Here is a 16,940-nt window from a genome sequence, read left to right on the forward strand (position 1 = left end):
GAGAGTCTAGGAAAGTACTAATTGATAAAGTCTAGGAAATTAGTTTAAGAAAGTACATATTGATAATGTACCTAGGAAATTAGTTTATTAGAATAATGGTTGATGATGAAAGTCTAAACATAGAGTATCAATTGGTACCAATTGATAAACATAAGAGTGCTTAGCATAACATAAGTTTGGGCATAACATAAGATTGAACACATAAACTTACACAAGTCTTAACAAGAATCGTAGAGTCTTCTCTTAAGAAACAAAGACTTGTATTAACCGAAATAATAAAAATAGATAGGTACGAAAGACAAAGTTTTTAGCACATGAACTCAGAACATGCGAGGTCGAGAATCTCATGGACGGGAGGTCGAGGTAATGAGCCTCGTAAGCTTAGCAATCTCTTATGCCAACTCTTTCACCTCCCCCCTTAGGCGCTCCACTTCTTGCTGAACACCAAAAGCCCATGGCTGACGGAAGTGCAACCCATCGTCCTGCACAATTTCAACCAGAGTGGAAGTCAGTTTCACCATAACACAGTTTCACCCATATGATAACTCAGTTTCACCCAGAGATACCCAGAGTATAACACAGTTTCACCCAGAGATACCCAGAGTATAACACAGTTTCACCCAGAGATATCCAGAGTATAACACAGTTTCACCCATAGTATATCACAGTTTATCTCAGTTTCCCTTAGTTTTACAACGAAGACAAAGATAAGCGGAAATTACCTCATAATTCTTGCAGGTGAAGTACCTACTCCCAGGCAAGGTATCGAAATCTGATTTGTACTTCGGAGTTGGAGAAACATTCGTCATTATTTCACCACCGCATGGGCAACGGGTAGGAATTCCATATTGGGCATCGGCAACGAACCCTAACATGTCGTAGTGTTTCTTCATCTTCTTCATCTCTTCATACGGGTGAGTCATGTTCAGTAAAAGGGAAAGAGTAAAACTGTGGATCTTCAGAGAATATAGAAAGAGAATGGATAAAGAGAGAGTGTATGAATGGTGAGAGAGATTAGAAAGAGAGAGTGGTGGGGAAGTGAAAAAGTGTCTGGGAATCTACTTTTTGACCTAAATAATTGGAAATTTTGGCTTTTTTTATTTAAGCGCGAAAATCTTTTTTATTCTTCCTCCGAAATATTTGCTCTTAGTTATACTGAAGTTTCTGGTTTTACCAATTTTCTTCATAGTTCTACTTTTCGTGATTTCAACATTTTTAAGTTTTACGTATAATTTTAATTTCTAAAGAAAGTTTTACTTGTCATTTTTCTGCATTACCATGTAAGCATAAATGATTAGTGCAATAACATATTTTAAATCATGAAAACTATAGAATACTTCTTTATAAGCTGATCTTATTAACAAAGTGCTCTTGGAAAGACTATATACGATGATATATTTTTCATGAAACAATGAGTTTTTTTTTATTATGAGGTTTGTAAATATTTGTTATCTTCACTAATGTATTTTGAGAAGCAGTATCTGCTATATAATTTTTGGTGACCGTGTTTCTGTATTAAAACTTGTGAAGTTGGGATTTTTCGGATTATGCCGATTTCTATCATAGTTACACCTTGTTATACTAGTTTTCCGCGGTTTTCCAATATATCACTTATTACAGCAATAAAATCCAAACAAGAAGATCTAGTTTGATTCACTGGGATTACTACTACGCATTCCAAACAACAGCCAACTGAAACCGAAACTTTGCCTTGGTCGCCTTATGTTTTGTGTCCTTTTACGTCGTTCCCCAACAGATGGACTCCTCTTATTATTTTTTCTTCCCTTCCTCTTGAGGCGATCCGGAGGTATGATCTGAAGCTCTTTGATGTGATCTGGTACATTCCAATCACACCTGTCCGGCACAAAATAAATGGTCTTGTAATAAACCAATGCCCAAAGTTCTGTCCAGTAATATTTCGAGCACAATTCATGATACTCTATCTTGACATCACGTTGACGACCAGGAGCAGCTTCAACCTCAAGGAAATATAAGTAAGCAGCAAGTCCGTGCAGACAAGGATACTTTTCATAATCATACACCTTGCAGCTAAAGCTCTTCTCTATCAAGTTCACAACATAATTCTTCCCATTTTCAGTGTCGGTTACCTCGTACTCAAACTCATAACTATTAAGCTCACGCACTGGTGTTTTCTCAGCTGTGCTCCATAGGTTATGCAAGTGAATCTCGACATGAGGAACCAGTTTGGTATCAATCGACCCAGCCACAGAGTCCTTCCGATGTTGATTAAACCAGTCTGAAAACTTTTTGATGATTGTATCCAACAATGGTATTAAAGCATACCTCCTGGCGTTCCTAAAGACGCTGTTCATTGACTCCACACTGTTGCTAGTGTCCAAGTTGTATCTCACACCTGGGAAATAAACCTGAGCCCATGAGCTTTTATCAGTATGCTCCTCTAAATACTTGTACGCTGGAGGAAATCTCACCTTAAAAGATGCATAAGCAGACTCGAACTCAGCCACCGTGTAACACCTAGCCAACTCCATAAATCACCATGCGACTACGGCTTTGTTTGTGTTACAAGCATGCCCTCTCACATTCTGAGACAAATGCCATATACAATGGCCATGGTGAGATTGTGGAAACACATTAGCTACAGCCGCGATTAGGCTCTGGTTTCTATCACTCATAAATACTAATTCAGAAGAGTCTAGTATAGCAGTTTGAGCATCTCGAAAAACCATGTCCAACTAGCATTATTCTCACCGTCGAGTACACCAAACGCAAGCAGATAATGGTGACGATTAGGATCTTGAGCTTTAGCAAATACTAGTACACCACCATATCCATTCTTCAGAAATGTGGCATCAACAAGTATCACCTTCCTCATGGCTGCAAAACCTTCAATACAAGCTCCCAGAGCTATGAAGAGGTACTTGAACTTATTTGCCTCATCCAACTTCACCCCTGTTTTTGTTTCCGGATTAACCGTCTCTAACATATACAAGTAGCTATATAGCATCTTGTAGCTCTCTTCCGAACCACCACGCAACTCAGAAATAGCTAGATTTTTCCCTTTCAAGGCTGTGGAGTAGGATATTGTTACACCAAGTTTTAACTTTATAAGATCCATGATATCTTTCGGAACAGGAGTACTTAGTTTTTCAGGATATTCCTCATTGAGAAAAGTTGCAACTAATTCTGCTGAGCCTTTCCTCTTGATGTTGCTGCTTTTACTTTGATTAGACCGAGAGCATGTATGCACACCCGTGTACCTCCTAACTGAAAAAATTTCAGTATCTGAAATCTTTGCAGCTCGTAAACTCCACTTACAGGTTGCTTCACAACATTTTAACACCAATCGTCTCCGGTCCGACTTTTTGATAACATTACGAAAGCATTCACCAAATGCAGCTCTATCGACCACCTCTTGAAGTGCTTTCTTACTTGGAAACTCCTAAAGCTTATACAGACCCAAACCGTCTTCCCAAGCCTCTATAACCTGACTAGCTTTTTTTATAGGTGGCTGCTCAACATACTTATCTGCACCCATACCCGTCTCACCTGTGGTGTTCGTCTCTGCTGCGGTGTCCGTCTCAGCTGCTGTGTCCGTTTCAGCTGCTGTGTCCGTTTCAGCTGCGGTGTCTGTCTCTGCTGCAGTGTTTGTCTCTGCTGCAGTGTCTGTCTCTGCTGCAGTGTCTGTCTCTGCTGCAGTGTCTGTCTCCGTTGCAGTGTCTGTCCCAGCTGCGGTGTCCGTATCCATAAAATCATTCTCTGCATCTATCGGATCCTTCTGTTGATTTGCTTGACAATTTTCTACATACAGAGTTATGGCCTTCGATCTGATTTCATCATAAACATCATCATTTCCCTGCAACACTTCGTAGTTCATACCAAACGAACTTATGCCCACTCTCGACACCTTCTCTAACTGATCTGATTTACTCATCTCCTCCACTAACAAAAGAGATTTACGGTTGTCTTTATCAACGGTTGTTAGGAAACCAAACAGATCATCATCATCACGAATAATTTGCTGTTCTTCAGATCCATACACCATCGGCATGCACTTCAATGCCAGTTTTGCCTTACTTTCATCCAACACAAGCTTTTTATACAACTTTTCTTCTAGCATTGCCAAACCTATATCCTCCACTGTTGTCTTCAAGGTTACACAGGAGATCTCCCCTTTGAATTTGAAATAGACGCTCACATATTTCATCATTGTATCCTGCAAGAACAAAATAAAAAAGTTTTAGTTATACCCGTAGTTCTTAGTTCTACCGACTTGTCAACAGTTTTAGCAAGTTTTACCTACTCTACAACAATTATCAGTTCTACTTGTTATACCTAGTTATACAAAGTATAGCTTAATGCTTAAACAAGAACTCAAATGTATGTATGATTGATTGATCGGAGAGATCTCAGTGCAAAGCTACTCACAATTAAGACAATTCACGCACCCCAATGCACAACAATTTCATATATAATTCAACCAAATCATCCCAGAATCAATGCTGTTTCAACACTTTCAATTACAAACCCTAAATCAAATTTCTATCTTGCAGCTCGCTAAGGAGAGAATAACTAACCTGCATTACGACCTATCCGAAAGAATGCTAGCCGGTGGAAACATTGCGGTCCGACGGCGTCGCCGGAGTAGCTATCGACGTCGACAACAGAGTTGTTGTGAGGGAGCTGCGAACCAGAGACAATAACGAGCTTCTTGGGTGGGAGCTGTAGAGGAGCTTTCCTCCTCGAGTTGCGGGATTTTATTTTCTTTTAAATTTAAATTTTCTTGTTCCAGAACTCTAATTGAATTGATTCGGTTTCAATTGAATTGAATTAATGACAAACCCGTCAACCGAAACTCACACCAAACCCAGACCGAAACCCATACCGAAATCCCCCCAAATTCGAATTTTCTTTTACTTTTTTTTTTATTTTTTTCCATCTTCCAAGGGCATTCCCGTCATTTCACGCCCACTTAATGAAAAAGGGGCATAGGCGATTATAGAGCCCATAGGAGATTCTGCTTTGTGCGGTTGGGGGCACCAGAGGTGATGACTCTGATCAATTGCCGAATTTTAAAAAATGTTTTTTTTTAAATAACAATAATAATACACCATGGTCTAAATAAAATAAACTGGCCAGTTTAACAGGTGTACTAGTTTTTCTTGCCCAGTGGTCAAAATAACTTTTTATAAAATATTTTTTTTTTATAAAATGAAAAATGAATTTATTGATATTTAAAATTTTTATTTACCAATTATAAACAAAATAAAAGTTTATAAAATATTTATGATTTAGTTTTTTTTTATTTATTTGACATATGATGTTCTTAACAATAAATTTTAAAGTATTGTTTCACGTTTAATGTCAAATAAACCCAACAATTAAAAAGTTGAATAATTGCCTATTTATGTTTATTTATGGATCTAGGTATATTTTTGAATATGTAAATCTCTATAAAATTTTGAATTTTAATTAGAATTATTTTAGTCTTCTGTTTGTTAAAATACACTTACATTTAATTTTGAAAAAAATATACATATTTATACGAAAGTGGCTAACTTTTTATACTAAGTTAATGCAAAAAAATTTATTATACTTGCAATTAACAATAATTGCAAGTATAACCATATACATACATAACATGTCTTACTGTTCAATTTTTGGATATCAAATGGACCTCTAAAGAAAATAATTTTAATGTGGCTGATTTTCTCTCTTTTACAATCAGTTTCGCTACTGCTCTAGCTAATTGTCTACCATTATGCATGGCCGTGCTTAAGGGTATGTCGGCTTAAGTAGATTTTTTATCAATCAAATTCTCATAGTGTACGAGATTCTTCCGAAGCATATGGCTTTCTGGATGTAGATGATGATATTTATACAAATGGATCTTATATATATATCGTAGAAGTATGACACAAGTGAATATATAAATATCAAAATCTGTGGTTTAGCTTATGTTATGATCTTATACATCCTAGGTCTTCCCGTTCCGTCATTTGACTTATGTTCTTCATGTAGCATTCAATGAATGACTATAAAATTCCATAAATACTTCCATATAATGCCATCAAAAAGGAAATCATTAGCCATACGGGTTAAGTCGCCTTTTACTCTATCCCACAACTTCTGAAGAAAAAAGAGCTTCCATTCCATCTGATCATTGTGCTTTTTTTTTGGATGCATCTCAAATAAAGCAAGTTTGACTTCCTATACAGTAACAAGTGTTGTAAGATCTAGGATAATCAATTTGTGATACTTATAGTTACATCCGCCAAGCATCATCAATCTCCTTTGCATTGAGCGATTCAAAAAAGCACCTGAAATAATTAGTAACAATGGCTATCATAATCCCTTTTCATTCTCCACCATATTATCTGATTCGCCGTAATCCAATTTTTAATACGATTTTGCTTTGTAAAAGCATGAAAAAATCGATATATCCCCTTCTCACAGCCAAAAGATTATACTATTTTATTTCTAAAATATTTTCTTAGGTTTAAGAGTTTCAGATAATTCCTTTAAAGTTGTTGTTATTTTCTCAGTTGCAACGTGGAACTTCCATTTTTTCTTTAAACACTTCAGCTTGTTTTTCTGAACATATCATTTTGTCTCTTTTCACTTACTCATATTCATGGCCGGCTTAAAGCATAGGGCAAGGGGGCGTGGGGCTGGAGCCCAAGAATTTTTTAACAAAAACAATGTTAAAGAGAGGTCCAATTTTATTAAAAATAATTAAGGATAAGGGCCCAAAAATTTAAGTTGCCCATAAGTATATGTAAAAAAAATGCCCAAAGGCCAATATATACCTTGACACGGCCCTGCTTATATTCATACCCAAATCGCATTAACAATAATAACACATGGTTCCATGTAAATCTGGAAAAAGGGAAACTAAATCCCTAACCCCTAGCTAGTAGTATAAGCTTTGGAGGCTTCACATTTTTCTTATAGAAGTTTTCTATTAGTTAGTAACATGATTTTCTAGTCAACTTTTGATAGCAATACATGTTGGTAAGTAGCTTCAGAGAGGCGACAATGTAATCCAAACCTGTTATTTTTTTCCTTTCCTACTACTTCAAGACACATATTGATAATACAGAGACACGTTTGATTAATTGCCATTACTTCTTGTTGATCCTAGAATCTGGTGAGTAATTCCACACAAGTGATAGAGGATTCCTACTGATTTCTGGACTGCTGCTAAACTCAAGCTTCTTCTCAATCGGACTGCTCATCATCTTCAGACTATCTCTTGTATGACTGTAACATAAGAGCATCTCTAAGTTAGATAAAATAGTACCCGTGTTTAAGATAGATAATCCACTACTGCTTTTCATTTTGTGGCTTTTACCTTTGCAGATGCGCTTTTGTGACTTGTCTCAGCAGAACCAGGAGGGCTTTGTTGCCTTAACAACTTACGATTTTCTTTATCCATATTTCGGTTTTGCAATCTCACAAGTTCTGTCTGTTAAAAGTTTATAGGTTAAGTGGTATAGTTTCAGAACAGGAGAGTGTGTTATGGTGGTGTATTATATTACCTCTTGCTTGGCTTTAGCGAGATTCTGGATAATGCATTCCTTTTCTGTTCCAAATTTCTTTGCCTTTGACACCAAAGACAGAACCTTTTGCATCGAAGGCTTTAATCGATCGCACCTGCTCAACAAGGCTTGGCAAGATAAGTCTTGAGTGTTTGCCTCCAAAAAGAGCCTATTAGACACAAAGTGTCCCACGGTAGTTGGAAGAGATCTTAAGCAATATATAAAATATATGAGCCAATCCATTTATCACCAATTGGTTTTAGGTTGGAAGCCCATGTAGCTTAACATGGTATAAGAGCCTGATCCACGCAGTCCAACCCAATCCACATCGATCCAGTCCAAAGTTGGCCCATCGATCCTTGCCTGAACATTATGAGATTGACGCTCGAAGAGCCATCATCTCGAGGGGGCGTATCTAGCTTAACAGAGACGCCCCACATGCCCCACTGTATTTTCATCTTTGCTTACGAGTAATCCCAAAACTGAATCAAGCAAATCTTCTTCTAATAATGGTGTGCAGTTGTCAACCTTTTGAGGAGAACAATAACACACATTTGTCAAATCTTTCCCAGAGTTGACGAGGAACACAAAGATGTTATATTTCCATATGAAATGATAATAAGTACATGCTGATAATAAGTACTACAATTTCAAGAAATCACAAGGCAAACTTAATAGACAAACGATTTCATCCATAACAGCCTAACCAAGCGATAGATCTGTAAGTGCATAAAGAAATCTAATTTTTTTATATGAAGAAAAGTGCTTACTTGGTCAATCCCAATTTCTCGCTTACGAATCTGCAATTCCTCAGACATTCTTCCAATTTCGTCTACCAAATCACGAACCCTAGCTTCTGCGTCTCTGGCTCTCTCATCAGATTCATTCCCCAATTCCATCAACGCATCACGATCTTGATGATAAAGCAAGCACTCTCTTTCCCATTTCTTACACTGGCTCAATAGATTTCCACATTCCGGGGCCAGTTTCTGGTTCTCGTCGATGAACTTCTTCAACGCATGGGCATTCAAACTCGCTTCCGACTAAAACAATAAGAATCAGATTTCGATCAGTTCGGAACGATATCTCTCAAATTCCCCAGAATAAGTAAATAAACGAATTACTAACCCTAGCTTGGTCGATTACATCTTTCTCTTTTAATATAGAGAGAAGAGCCAGATATTGATCTTTGAGACGCAGCTGTGATTCTTCAGCAGTACGAAGCTTCTTCTGGAGAGACTCCATTGAGATCTGAAGACCCAAGGAGTGATCAATACTGTCTTTGATGTAGTGAGAGAGATTCATTTCTCGCTTTCGTTTCTGTTTCTTATGAATTAAGTTCTCTCGCTTTGCAGTGTCAGTTTCAGAAAAAAAAAAAACGAATTAAGAAGAGCGTTCAGTGTTTATTAATAAAACTAGTATTACCATCACGTGCTAAGCACGGGTCAATTTTTGTTTGCATTAAAAAAAATGATGCTTAAACTATTCACTTTTATTTTTATTGTTTTAATGACTGTTCTGATAAGATTAATATAATAAAAAATATAATTAAACATGTACGTAAATATACAATTTTTTTCTAAAAATTCCTAAGATAGTCGAAAATGCTCTGTTTATAACAAATAGATTAGTGAAATTGTCAAACCATAACAAACAATTTTTTTACACCAAAAAACCAAACAAATTTGTAAAAACTATATTTGCATTATCATAGTTGTAGATAGTTGATACCTGTTTTCCTTCGGTTGAGTGTTACTTTTTTTTGGTTGTTGCTGCTGTTGTTTTCCACATCTTTAAATTTGAAAATGCTTAACCACCTTCGAGGCTACAAAAACATAATATAGAATTTTAAAGAGTAAGAGAGAATTATTTAGAAAAGAAGTAAGGATACAATTGTTTTCAGAGAATGCTCCTTCGTTTTGTCTGTAATTTGAGTTTATCCTTTGCTTGATTGTATCTTGGCCTGATATACTTCTTTCTTGTTAAAGCTTATTTTTATTTTATTTTATTCCCCCTACATTTCTGATTTTATTGGATTAAAGCAAGGCAAGTAGTTTCCTAAATTAGGCAATAGAAAAAACAGATTTATAAATACTAATTTATAAATAAAAGAGTTAGAGATACTTATTGTTACCTGACAACGCTTTAAAACAGGAGTAGACTCAACACTCAGATGCCATTTTCAAGCTGAAACAAATAATAAAAGAATATGACATGTATGGATTTTCTTGCATCTGTCGAATATCTGAAAGAGAAAAAAGAAAAATAAGAAGCAATGGAGAAGAAGAGAGATGAAGAAGGTATAGAGGCAGTTTTAAATCGTGGATCATATTTTTGAACGTGGTGATTATAATGGGAATTTTTTTAGGAATGTAGGTATTTGGAGTCACTGAAAACTCGGGACTTGAATGTGATTTTTAGAAAGATAATTTTGTATCAATATTTGTTTTTAAATGTTTTTGCCATGTGTCATATTCTGATTAGTTAGGTGACTTGTGCTTTAGTATATAAAGGATACACAAATCCTTCTTAGGAGGGTTCGAAGAGAGGGAGAGGGGAGGAGGGGCGGGGGTTGGTAATTCAAAAATGAAGTCAGAGGCTAGCTGTTACAACTTTTCGATAAAGTAAATGCATGGCATATATTTTATTGCTTAGAGATTTGGCTCCTAACACGATTTTTTTTTAAATAACTTTTCTTTAACTCTTTTTACACATATTACTAAGTTTGTTTTTTACAGGTTATTTTATTATTTAGGTTTGAGAAAGTTTGGGTAGTCAAAACCGTGATAAAATAACCAATAAAACAAAGTGGCCAATGGAAAAACGAGCTGTTCTATCTAAAAAAAATCAGCAGTTTCATTTTGCCCCGTTGGATATAGGATAGCTTGAAATCTTGGAATCTTCTCTGCAGTCCTTTTATCTCATTCAGCTCTCTCGAAAAATTCGGTCATGCATTAGGTTCCATTATTATCTAGGTCAAATTTTTACAGTTTGTCTCAAAAAGATGAAATATCGAATGATGTAGCATGATGTCCATTAGCCAGACTAGCGCTTTCAGCTCCGAATGCAAGACATATTATCTTTTTCTTTGATTTCTTATACCATGAGTTGTATTTGTCCATATCTATCTTTCTAGACCCATCCACAACCATTGAAGATTAATATAGAGGTCCAAGAACTATCCACCATCCATATATTCTCAAATTGTAAGACATTTAGATGCTATTAGTGGTGTTGTATCAACTCAGGCTCTGGCTGATTTGCCATTAACCATGCTTGGAATTCTCCTTTTGTATATATGTTAGTTCAAGTGGGTCTCTATCTATCCCTCTGAATAGTTTATCATTTTTTGTTTTCTAGAGATACCAAATTTTCCATGAATAAGGGTCTTTGTTCAGTTTTGGGATCTTCAATAATATTATTCCTCCGAAAAGATAGTACATGTTAGTATATATCATGGACACATGGAATATATCAAGATGAGACGGTGTAATCGAAAGAGCTCATGCTTGAAATGCCGGTGGACATTCGAAAATAGCATGAGTTACTAACTCATCTGGACTGATGTAGCTCAAATTACCCTAGAGAAACTCTCTCAAATAAGAAATCGATTCCATCACTTAGGGATCAAATCCACACAGAGTGTGGATCACACAATATACTTAGTTTTAATGATTAAGCAAGGCAAAATATAGTAAGCAGTAAATGAAACAAAAATATTAAAATCGGTTGTAAGCAATATGAAAGGCACTAGATCCATGGAATTCAAACCTTTTATCAGAACAATTATAGAACAATTAAGATTCAAAAGGGTTTAATTAAGAACAATTATAGAACTCGAATTCAAAAGTAAGCTATTAAGCTCTCGCTGTAATTTCTATCAGATTCCTTAAATATTAAACGTCAACACATGTTGTGGATCCAATATTCTAAAAAATCATTAAGTTCAAATTTGATATGTTCACTAAGTTCCTAGGCCAACTCTCGATGTGTCTATTAACTTAGCTCATCAAGTTTCAATTCAGGTCTTGATTCCACTCTCGTGTTTCCTAGTTAATTATTCTAGAAACAAGAAGTGAGAACAATCTTGTGAAGGATGCAATATAGTTACCCTATCAGCTCTATAAATTATAAGTTCATCAAAACCCAAGAAAACCCAAAATCTAACAAGTAGACTAGTCAGACATGATCATGCAAAACATAGCAATAAACAAAATGAATAGCATAAATATATAAGAGTAAGAAATATTGGAGTTCCAACAATCACTAAAGAGTCTTATGATTTTATATCCAAAACTTCTCTAAGTAAAATAAAGTTTAGCCTAAACAGTGGATAAAATAAAATATATAGGTTAAATCAAGTCATGGGATCTTCTTGCATATAGTGGAAACTTCTGGGACAAAAAATAGAGTCGGCCTCGTGAAACCGCTTCGGTGTCGACCGACACCAAGGAGGTGTTGATCGACACTCTCTCGAAATATCAACTCTGACTTATGTTTCTTTCACAGCTACCCTGGCTTCTGTTTCTTGCACATCTACGGGTTTTCTTCTCTTTAATTTCTAAATGGCTCCATGATTTTCATATTGCTCCAAAACCGTACCTAGACCTGAAAAACCTCAAAACAGTCTCGAAACATAAGATAAAGACTATGAATGACTTATACCATGGCCTAATAGTGGTAAAAACCATGGTATATCAACTCCTCCATACTTATCATTTGTTTGCCCTCAAGAAAACATTGAATGAACCAGTGAAAGAGGTCTGAAAAGTAGGGACTCACGAGCTCTTTAGAACTACTACCAACACCTCTACAGTGTTGCAACCAACAAACATCAAATTAGTCCCAACTTTAGAGGCACTTCTATGTACTTAGCCTTGGCTTAGTAACCTGACCATCAAGTTCACATCTTACTAGACACCATGTGACATACTCCTATACTAACTTTATTTCTAAGATAAATGTGCATGTTTTATCTTGGGAATATGGATCACCGAACACATGGACTCTTAAACCAGCAGGTTTCTAAACATACATGTAGTCTTTCTGATATCTTTCCTCTCTCTAGAATGTAATGTTTGAATAATAGTAAGTTTGATTAGAGAATAATCTAACAAAATAATTAATTTGTGATAAATTATTTAATATTTATTAATTCAGTAGCACAAGTTGTAATTATTAGGAAGAATGAATGGTTATTTCTAAAAGATACTTCAGTTTTAATAGAATAGATATTTCACAATATAAATTTATATATTTTAATAAATATTTATAGTTTATATTTTTTATGTGAAATGAAATGAAATAATAATATACATGAATATATAAAAATTAAAGGATGTATGTCACAAATAGATCTGTTTAATTTTATTGTAAAATTAGTTAAGAATAATCGGGTTAGAGAATAGTCCGATTAAAGAATAATAGTAAGTTTGGTTAGAGAATAATCTAACAAAATAAATGATTTATGATTAATTAATTAATATTTATTAATTCAGTGGTTCAAGTTGTAATTATTAGGAAGAATGAATGGTTATCTCTTAAAAGTACTTCAGTTTTAATAATATATATATATTTGAAAGGACTTTTTACGAACTCTCCCCCCCCCCCCCAATTAAGTTTATTACGGGTAGAAACCCATAAACTAAAGATTCAAATAGAAAAAAAACCAGCCTTACTTATCTTAATGAATTTGACCCTCTGTTTCTTGTCCCATTAAATTTTGAAAAACTTTGTTTACTTGAAACACAACGTTTAATGAATGCGAAAAATGACCCGACTTTTAATAGTGTTTCAAGTGTTGTTTCTAACTTGTTTTATGGCAAGAATTATGACCGTCGTTGGGTTTGAAGAGTTGTTTAATTACATACACTTTAAGACAATATTTTCTGCACTTATTGTTGGATGAAGCAAGAAACATGATCCTTTAAGACACATAGCAACAAGCAATATTCTTCGTGTACCAAAACATCATTAAGACATGGTTCTAATGACCATAAGTTGAGTTAAAAAAAAACACCAAAACATGGTATATCATGGTTCAAACACCAAAACATGATTAAGCCTAGTTAATTTGAAACAACAAAACATGGTTTTAAGAGTTCAGTGGTTATTTCTACAAGTTCAGTTGTTGTTTCTCCTAACTCGGCTGACTTGCCGAGATGAGTGGTTGTCTTCTGCTTCTTAGATGGTATTCCTACTCTCACATTTGGTGGCTTAGGCACAAGAGGAAACTTAAATTTGCGTTTCTTGTGTCCAGTTTGCCGACAATTACTACATGTCTACAAACAAAGAACAAGTTGAATAAAGCCCAAACAATAAAAGAGATATGAAGAAAACAAAAAAAATGTTACCATTGCAATGTTGGCATGATAGGAAGGACATTCAGAAGACGGTTTGGGTGGATTAGGCGGATTGACTGGCCCTTGCTTGCATGTTCTTTTGTTATGACTGGACTCTCCATAGTTAGAACATTTCACATATAACAAGCATCACATACCCATGTTCAAACCGACAAAAAAGACAGATATCTAGATATAACAAGCATCACATACCATAATAATTTCTGTGGAAGCGTTTCTATTGGCTCATCTTGTGTTTGACTTGGTTCACAACTTGTTCTTTCACTTGGTTCACGGATTCTTTCATTGTTTTTAGGTCTGCATGGCATTATGAAATAAATTGACTTGGTTCACAGCTTGTTCACAGTTTGTTATTTCAGTTGTGAAATAAATTCTTGGCCCACTCGAAACTCAACTCTGTCCTCATCATCATCTGAAGCTTCACTGTCAACATAATCATCCCTGTAAAAGTCAGTCCATTCATCATCACTCCTCGGTTCCTCTTCCTCTTCCTGTCCTCCAATGAGAACATCATCAAGATAAAGATCATCAGCTCTTAGACCAAAAATATTTATGCTTTCAAGTTCAGTAGAGGCGTTCACCATCTCCACGACATCTCTATCATAACATACATCTTTCCTACTCTGATCTACTATTCCAGATGAGAAATAAGAAAATTTATTCATGTTCTCCGGAAAACCGCCGCTCATGATCATTATTTACTTTCAACTTTCAAGCATACTGAAGTTGGTTCTTCAAAATCAATCCTACAGGATCTTGTTTCACCACCATTGTATGTTCCATGTGCTACTCAGTATCCCCCAACATGTAAACAAATGTAAATTCTTCGGTTTACAAAAAAATTATGAATCAAACCAAAAAACATAATCAGCCCAATGAAATCACAAAAAAACAGATAAAACTAAGATATAGACAAAACAAACTTACCAGTTCATCGTCCAAGCGAATCCCGGATCAACTTTTTCACTTTCACTTTTCGAATTCGAACACACAGGAAATAGCTTCTCGATCTCTCTCACCTGACTTCTGCCTCACGAACTCACCCTCTCTCGAACTCAGTCGCTCTCGAATACTCACAAGAATCCAACTATACTCAAAATCCCTCTCTTTCGGAAAGTAGGGTTTGCCCTTCGTATCTCTCTCGACAATTTGGAGTTTTTCTTACGACACTTGAAGATTAAAAGCAAAACTGGTAAATTACATGACATTTTATGTAAACTTCTTGTTGTTTTATAAAGAAAATTGTGTTGTTTTACTATCTTTCCAATACACTACGTTTGGGTTTAACAGGAAAAATAACGGAGGAGAAAACTCATTAAGATAAAGTAAGTTTGGAGGGTTTTCTCTTGAAATCTTTTATTTAGAGATTTCTATCCGAAATAAACATAATTGTGGGGGGGGGGGGGGGGGCGGGGAGGGTTTGTTAAAAATCCTATTTGAACATATAAATTTATATGTTTTAATAAATATTTATAGTTTATATTTTGTATAGGAACTGAAATAATAATATACATGAATATATAAAAATTAAAGTTTGTATGTCATATTTTAAATAGATCTGTTAAATTTTATTGTAAAAATTAGTTAGAGAATAATTTGATTAAATAATAACCCGATTAGAGAATAATATTAAATTTGATTAGAGAATAATATATCAAAATAAATTATTTGTGATTAATTAATTAATCAATTAATAGATATTAATTCAGTGGCACAAATTTTAATTATTAGGAAGAATGAAAGGTTATTTATCTCTCAAATGTAGTTCAGTCTTAATAGAGTAAATATTTTTTATAAAAATAAAGCCCAAAATTTTGTTCTTTGATTTAGGCAACAAAAACCTTTGGACCAGGTGGGGTTTGATCTCGTGTAAAGTTTTTCAGCCTAGGCTAATATGTTGAGTTCGATAACTCATTTGGAAGTTATGTGTCTTCTGCAAAATTGTTTATGCATGTTTTTCTACACATCCAATTCTGTTTTATTACTTTGTCGCAAATTTCTTGTGTCACGCAGATAATGTATATTTTTCTTTCCAGGAACCTTTTTCTTAAACGGTTTTGGAGGTAGTTTAAAATGTCACTGGTGACTTCAAATAAGAGGATACAGTACAATAATATATAAACACTACAGGAAAACACAATTTTAACGACAAAAATTAACAAGGAAAAATGGTACTCGTAAAATTACGTCATTTTTACGAGTATTTAACGAGAAAAAAACAAATCAACATAATTTCGTCATAAAATAACGACAACAAATATTCGTCATAAAAACGTCGCAAATTGACGTGGTTTTCACGAGGAAATACTGTTTCGTCGTAAAGTAGACATAAATATAATGAGGACTTTATGACGAAATATTTAACGTGAATTTACCGTCGATATCTCGAGTGCACCAACCTTTTAGTTGTAACACGTTTATTTGTTTCGGCTGACTAATTATATTTTCTCATAAATTTCTAGTAAAATTTCACCTACCAGTTTTGAAAATTTCCTATAAATATGTCGTTTGTGTTTTGATATCACGCAAATTACCCTAAAGAGTGATTTATACTCTCAAATAAGAGGTTGAGTTTTAGTACTTAGGGATCAAATTCACAGGGAGCTAGGGCACACAATAGATCTAATAGTTATATGATTAAGCTAGGCTAATAGTTTTAATGTAAATTGCAATGGTTAGCAAGGCAGTTTCTCGGCTGATTGAGTGAGGTTTGATGTAAGGATGGTTTGCTAGACTTAGAGTTTTTATTCAGGCAATCATGATTATAGTAGTATACAAACTAAGGTTGGATATTCTAGAACTCAAACTAAGAATTAATCTATCAACTCTCGCATGTTTAGATTATCAATTACTAGATCTAAGATCTCAACTCTCGCATATTTGATATACCTTGGATTTGACCCATTTTTATCCATGGTATATAGGTGTTTTACTATATATATATATCTATGTTTTCTACTCTTCTAGGTATGTTTTCAGGTTCAGGTGCATTTCAGAGTAAATCTATGACTTTGGAGCATTTTGGAGCTTAAAGGACATTTCACCCGAGCTGACCACG

General features: G+C 34.8%; 2 protein-coding genes across 3 annotated transcripts; both read right to left on the reverse strand.

The window, feature by feature from the left end:
* Window positions 1-145: 145 nt before the first annotated feature.
* On the reverse strand, window positions 146-16,940 carry LOC103838862. 2 transcript variants are annotated; one of them, XR_004451395.1, is made up of 4 exons: window positions 8,291-8,415; window positions 7,521-8,083; window positions 7,334-7,447; window positions 6,827-7,242 (listed from the first exon to the last, which is right to left on the reverse strand). XR_004451395.1 is itself a non-coding variant. In XM_033280046.1 (3 exons), the coding sequence occupies exons 1-3, from the start codon at window positions 8,823-8,825 to the stop codon at window positions 3,422-3,424; spliced, it is 1,224 nt and encodes a 407-aa protein (XP_033135937.1). In that variant the 5' UTR covers window positions 8,826-16,940; the 3' UTR covers window positions 146-3,421. The 2 variants fall into 2 exon arrangements, 1 of the variants encoding a protein (XP_033135937.1); XM_033280046.1 differs by lacking the exons at window positions 6,827-7,242; window positions 7,334-7,447; window positions 7,521-8,083 and adding exons at window positions 146-4,195; window positions 8,649-16,940 and having other exon boundaries at window positions 8,291-8,563.
* LOC103838861 lies at window positions 1,644-2,510 on the reverse strand. Its single transcript, XM_009115313.2, has one exon. The coding sequence runs from the start codon at window positions 2,508-2,510 to the stop codon at window positions 1,644-1,646; it is 867 nt and encodes a 288-aa protein (XP_009113561.2).

The sequence above is a fragment of the Brassica rapa genome, chromosome A09 (genome assembly GCF_000309985.2).
Source record: "Brassica rapa cultivar Chiifu-401-42 chromosome A09, CAAS_Brap_v3.01, whole genome shotgun sequence".
In the NCBI taxonomy this organism is placed as follows: domain Eukaryota; kingdom Viridiplantae; phylum Streptophyta; class Magnoliopsida; order Brassicales; family Brassicaceae; genus Brassica; species Brassica rapa.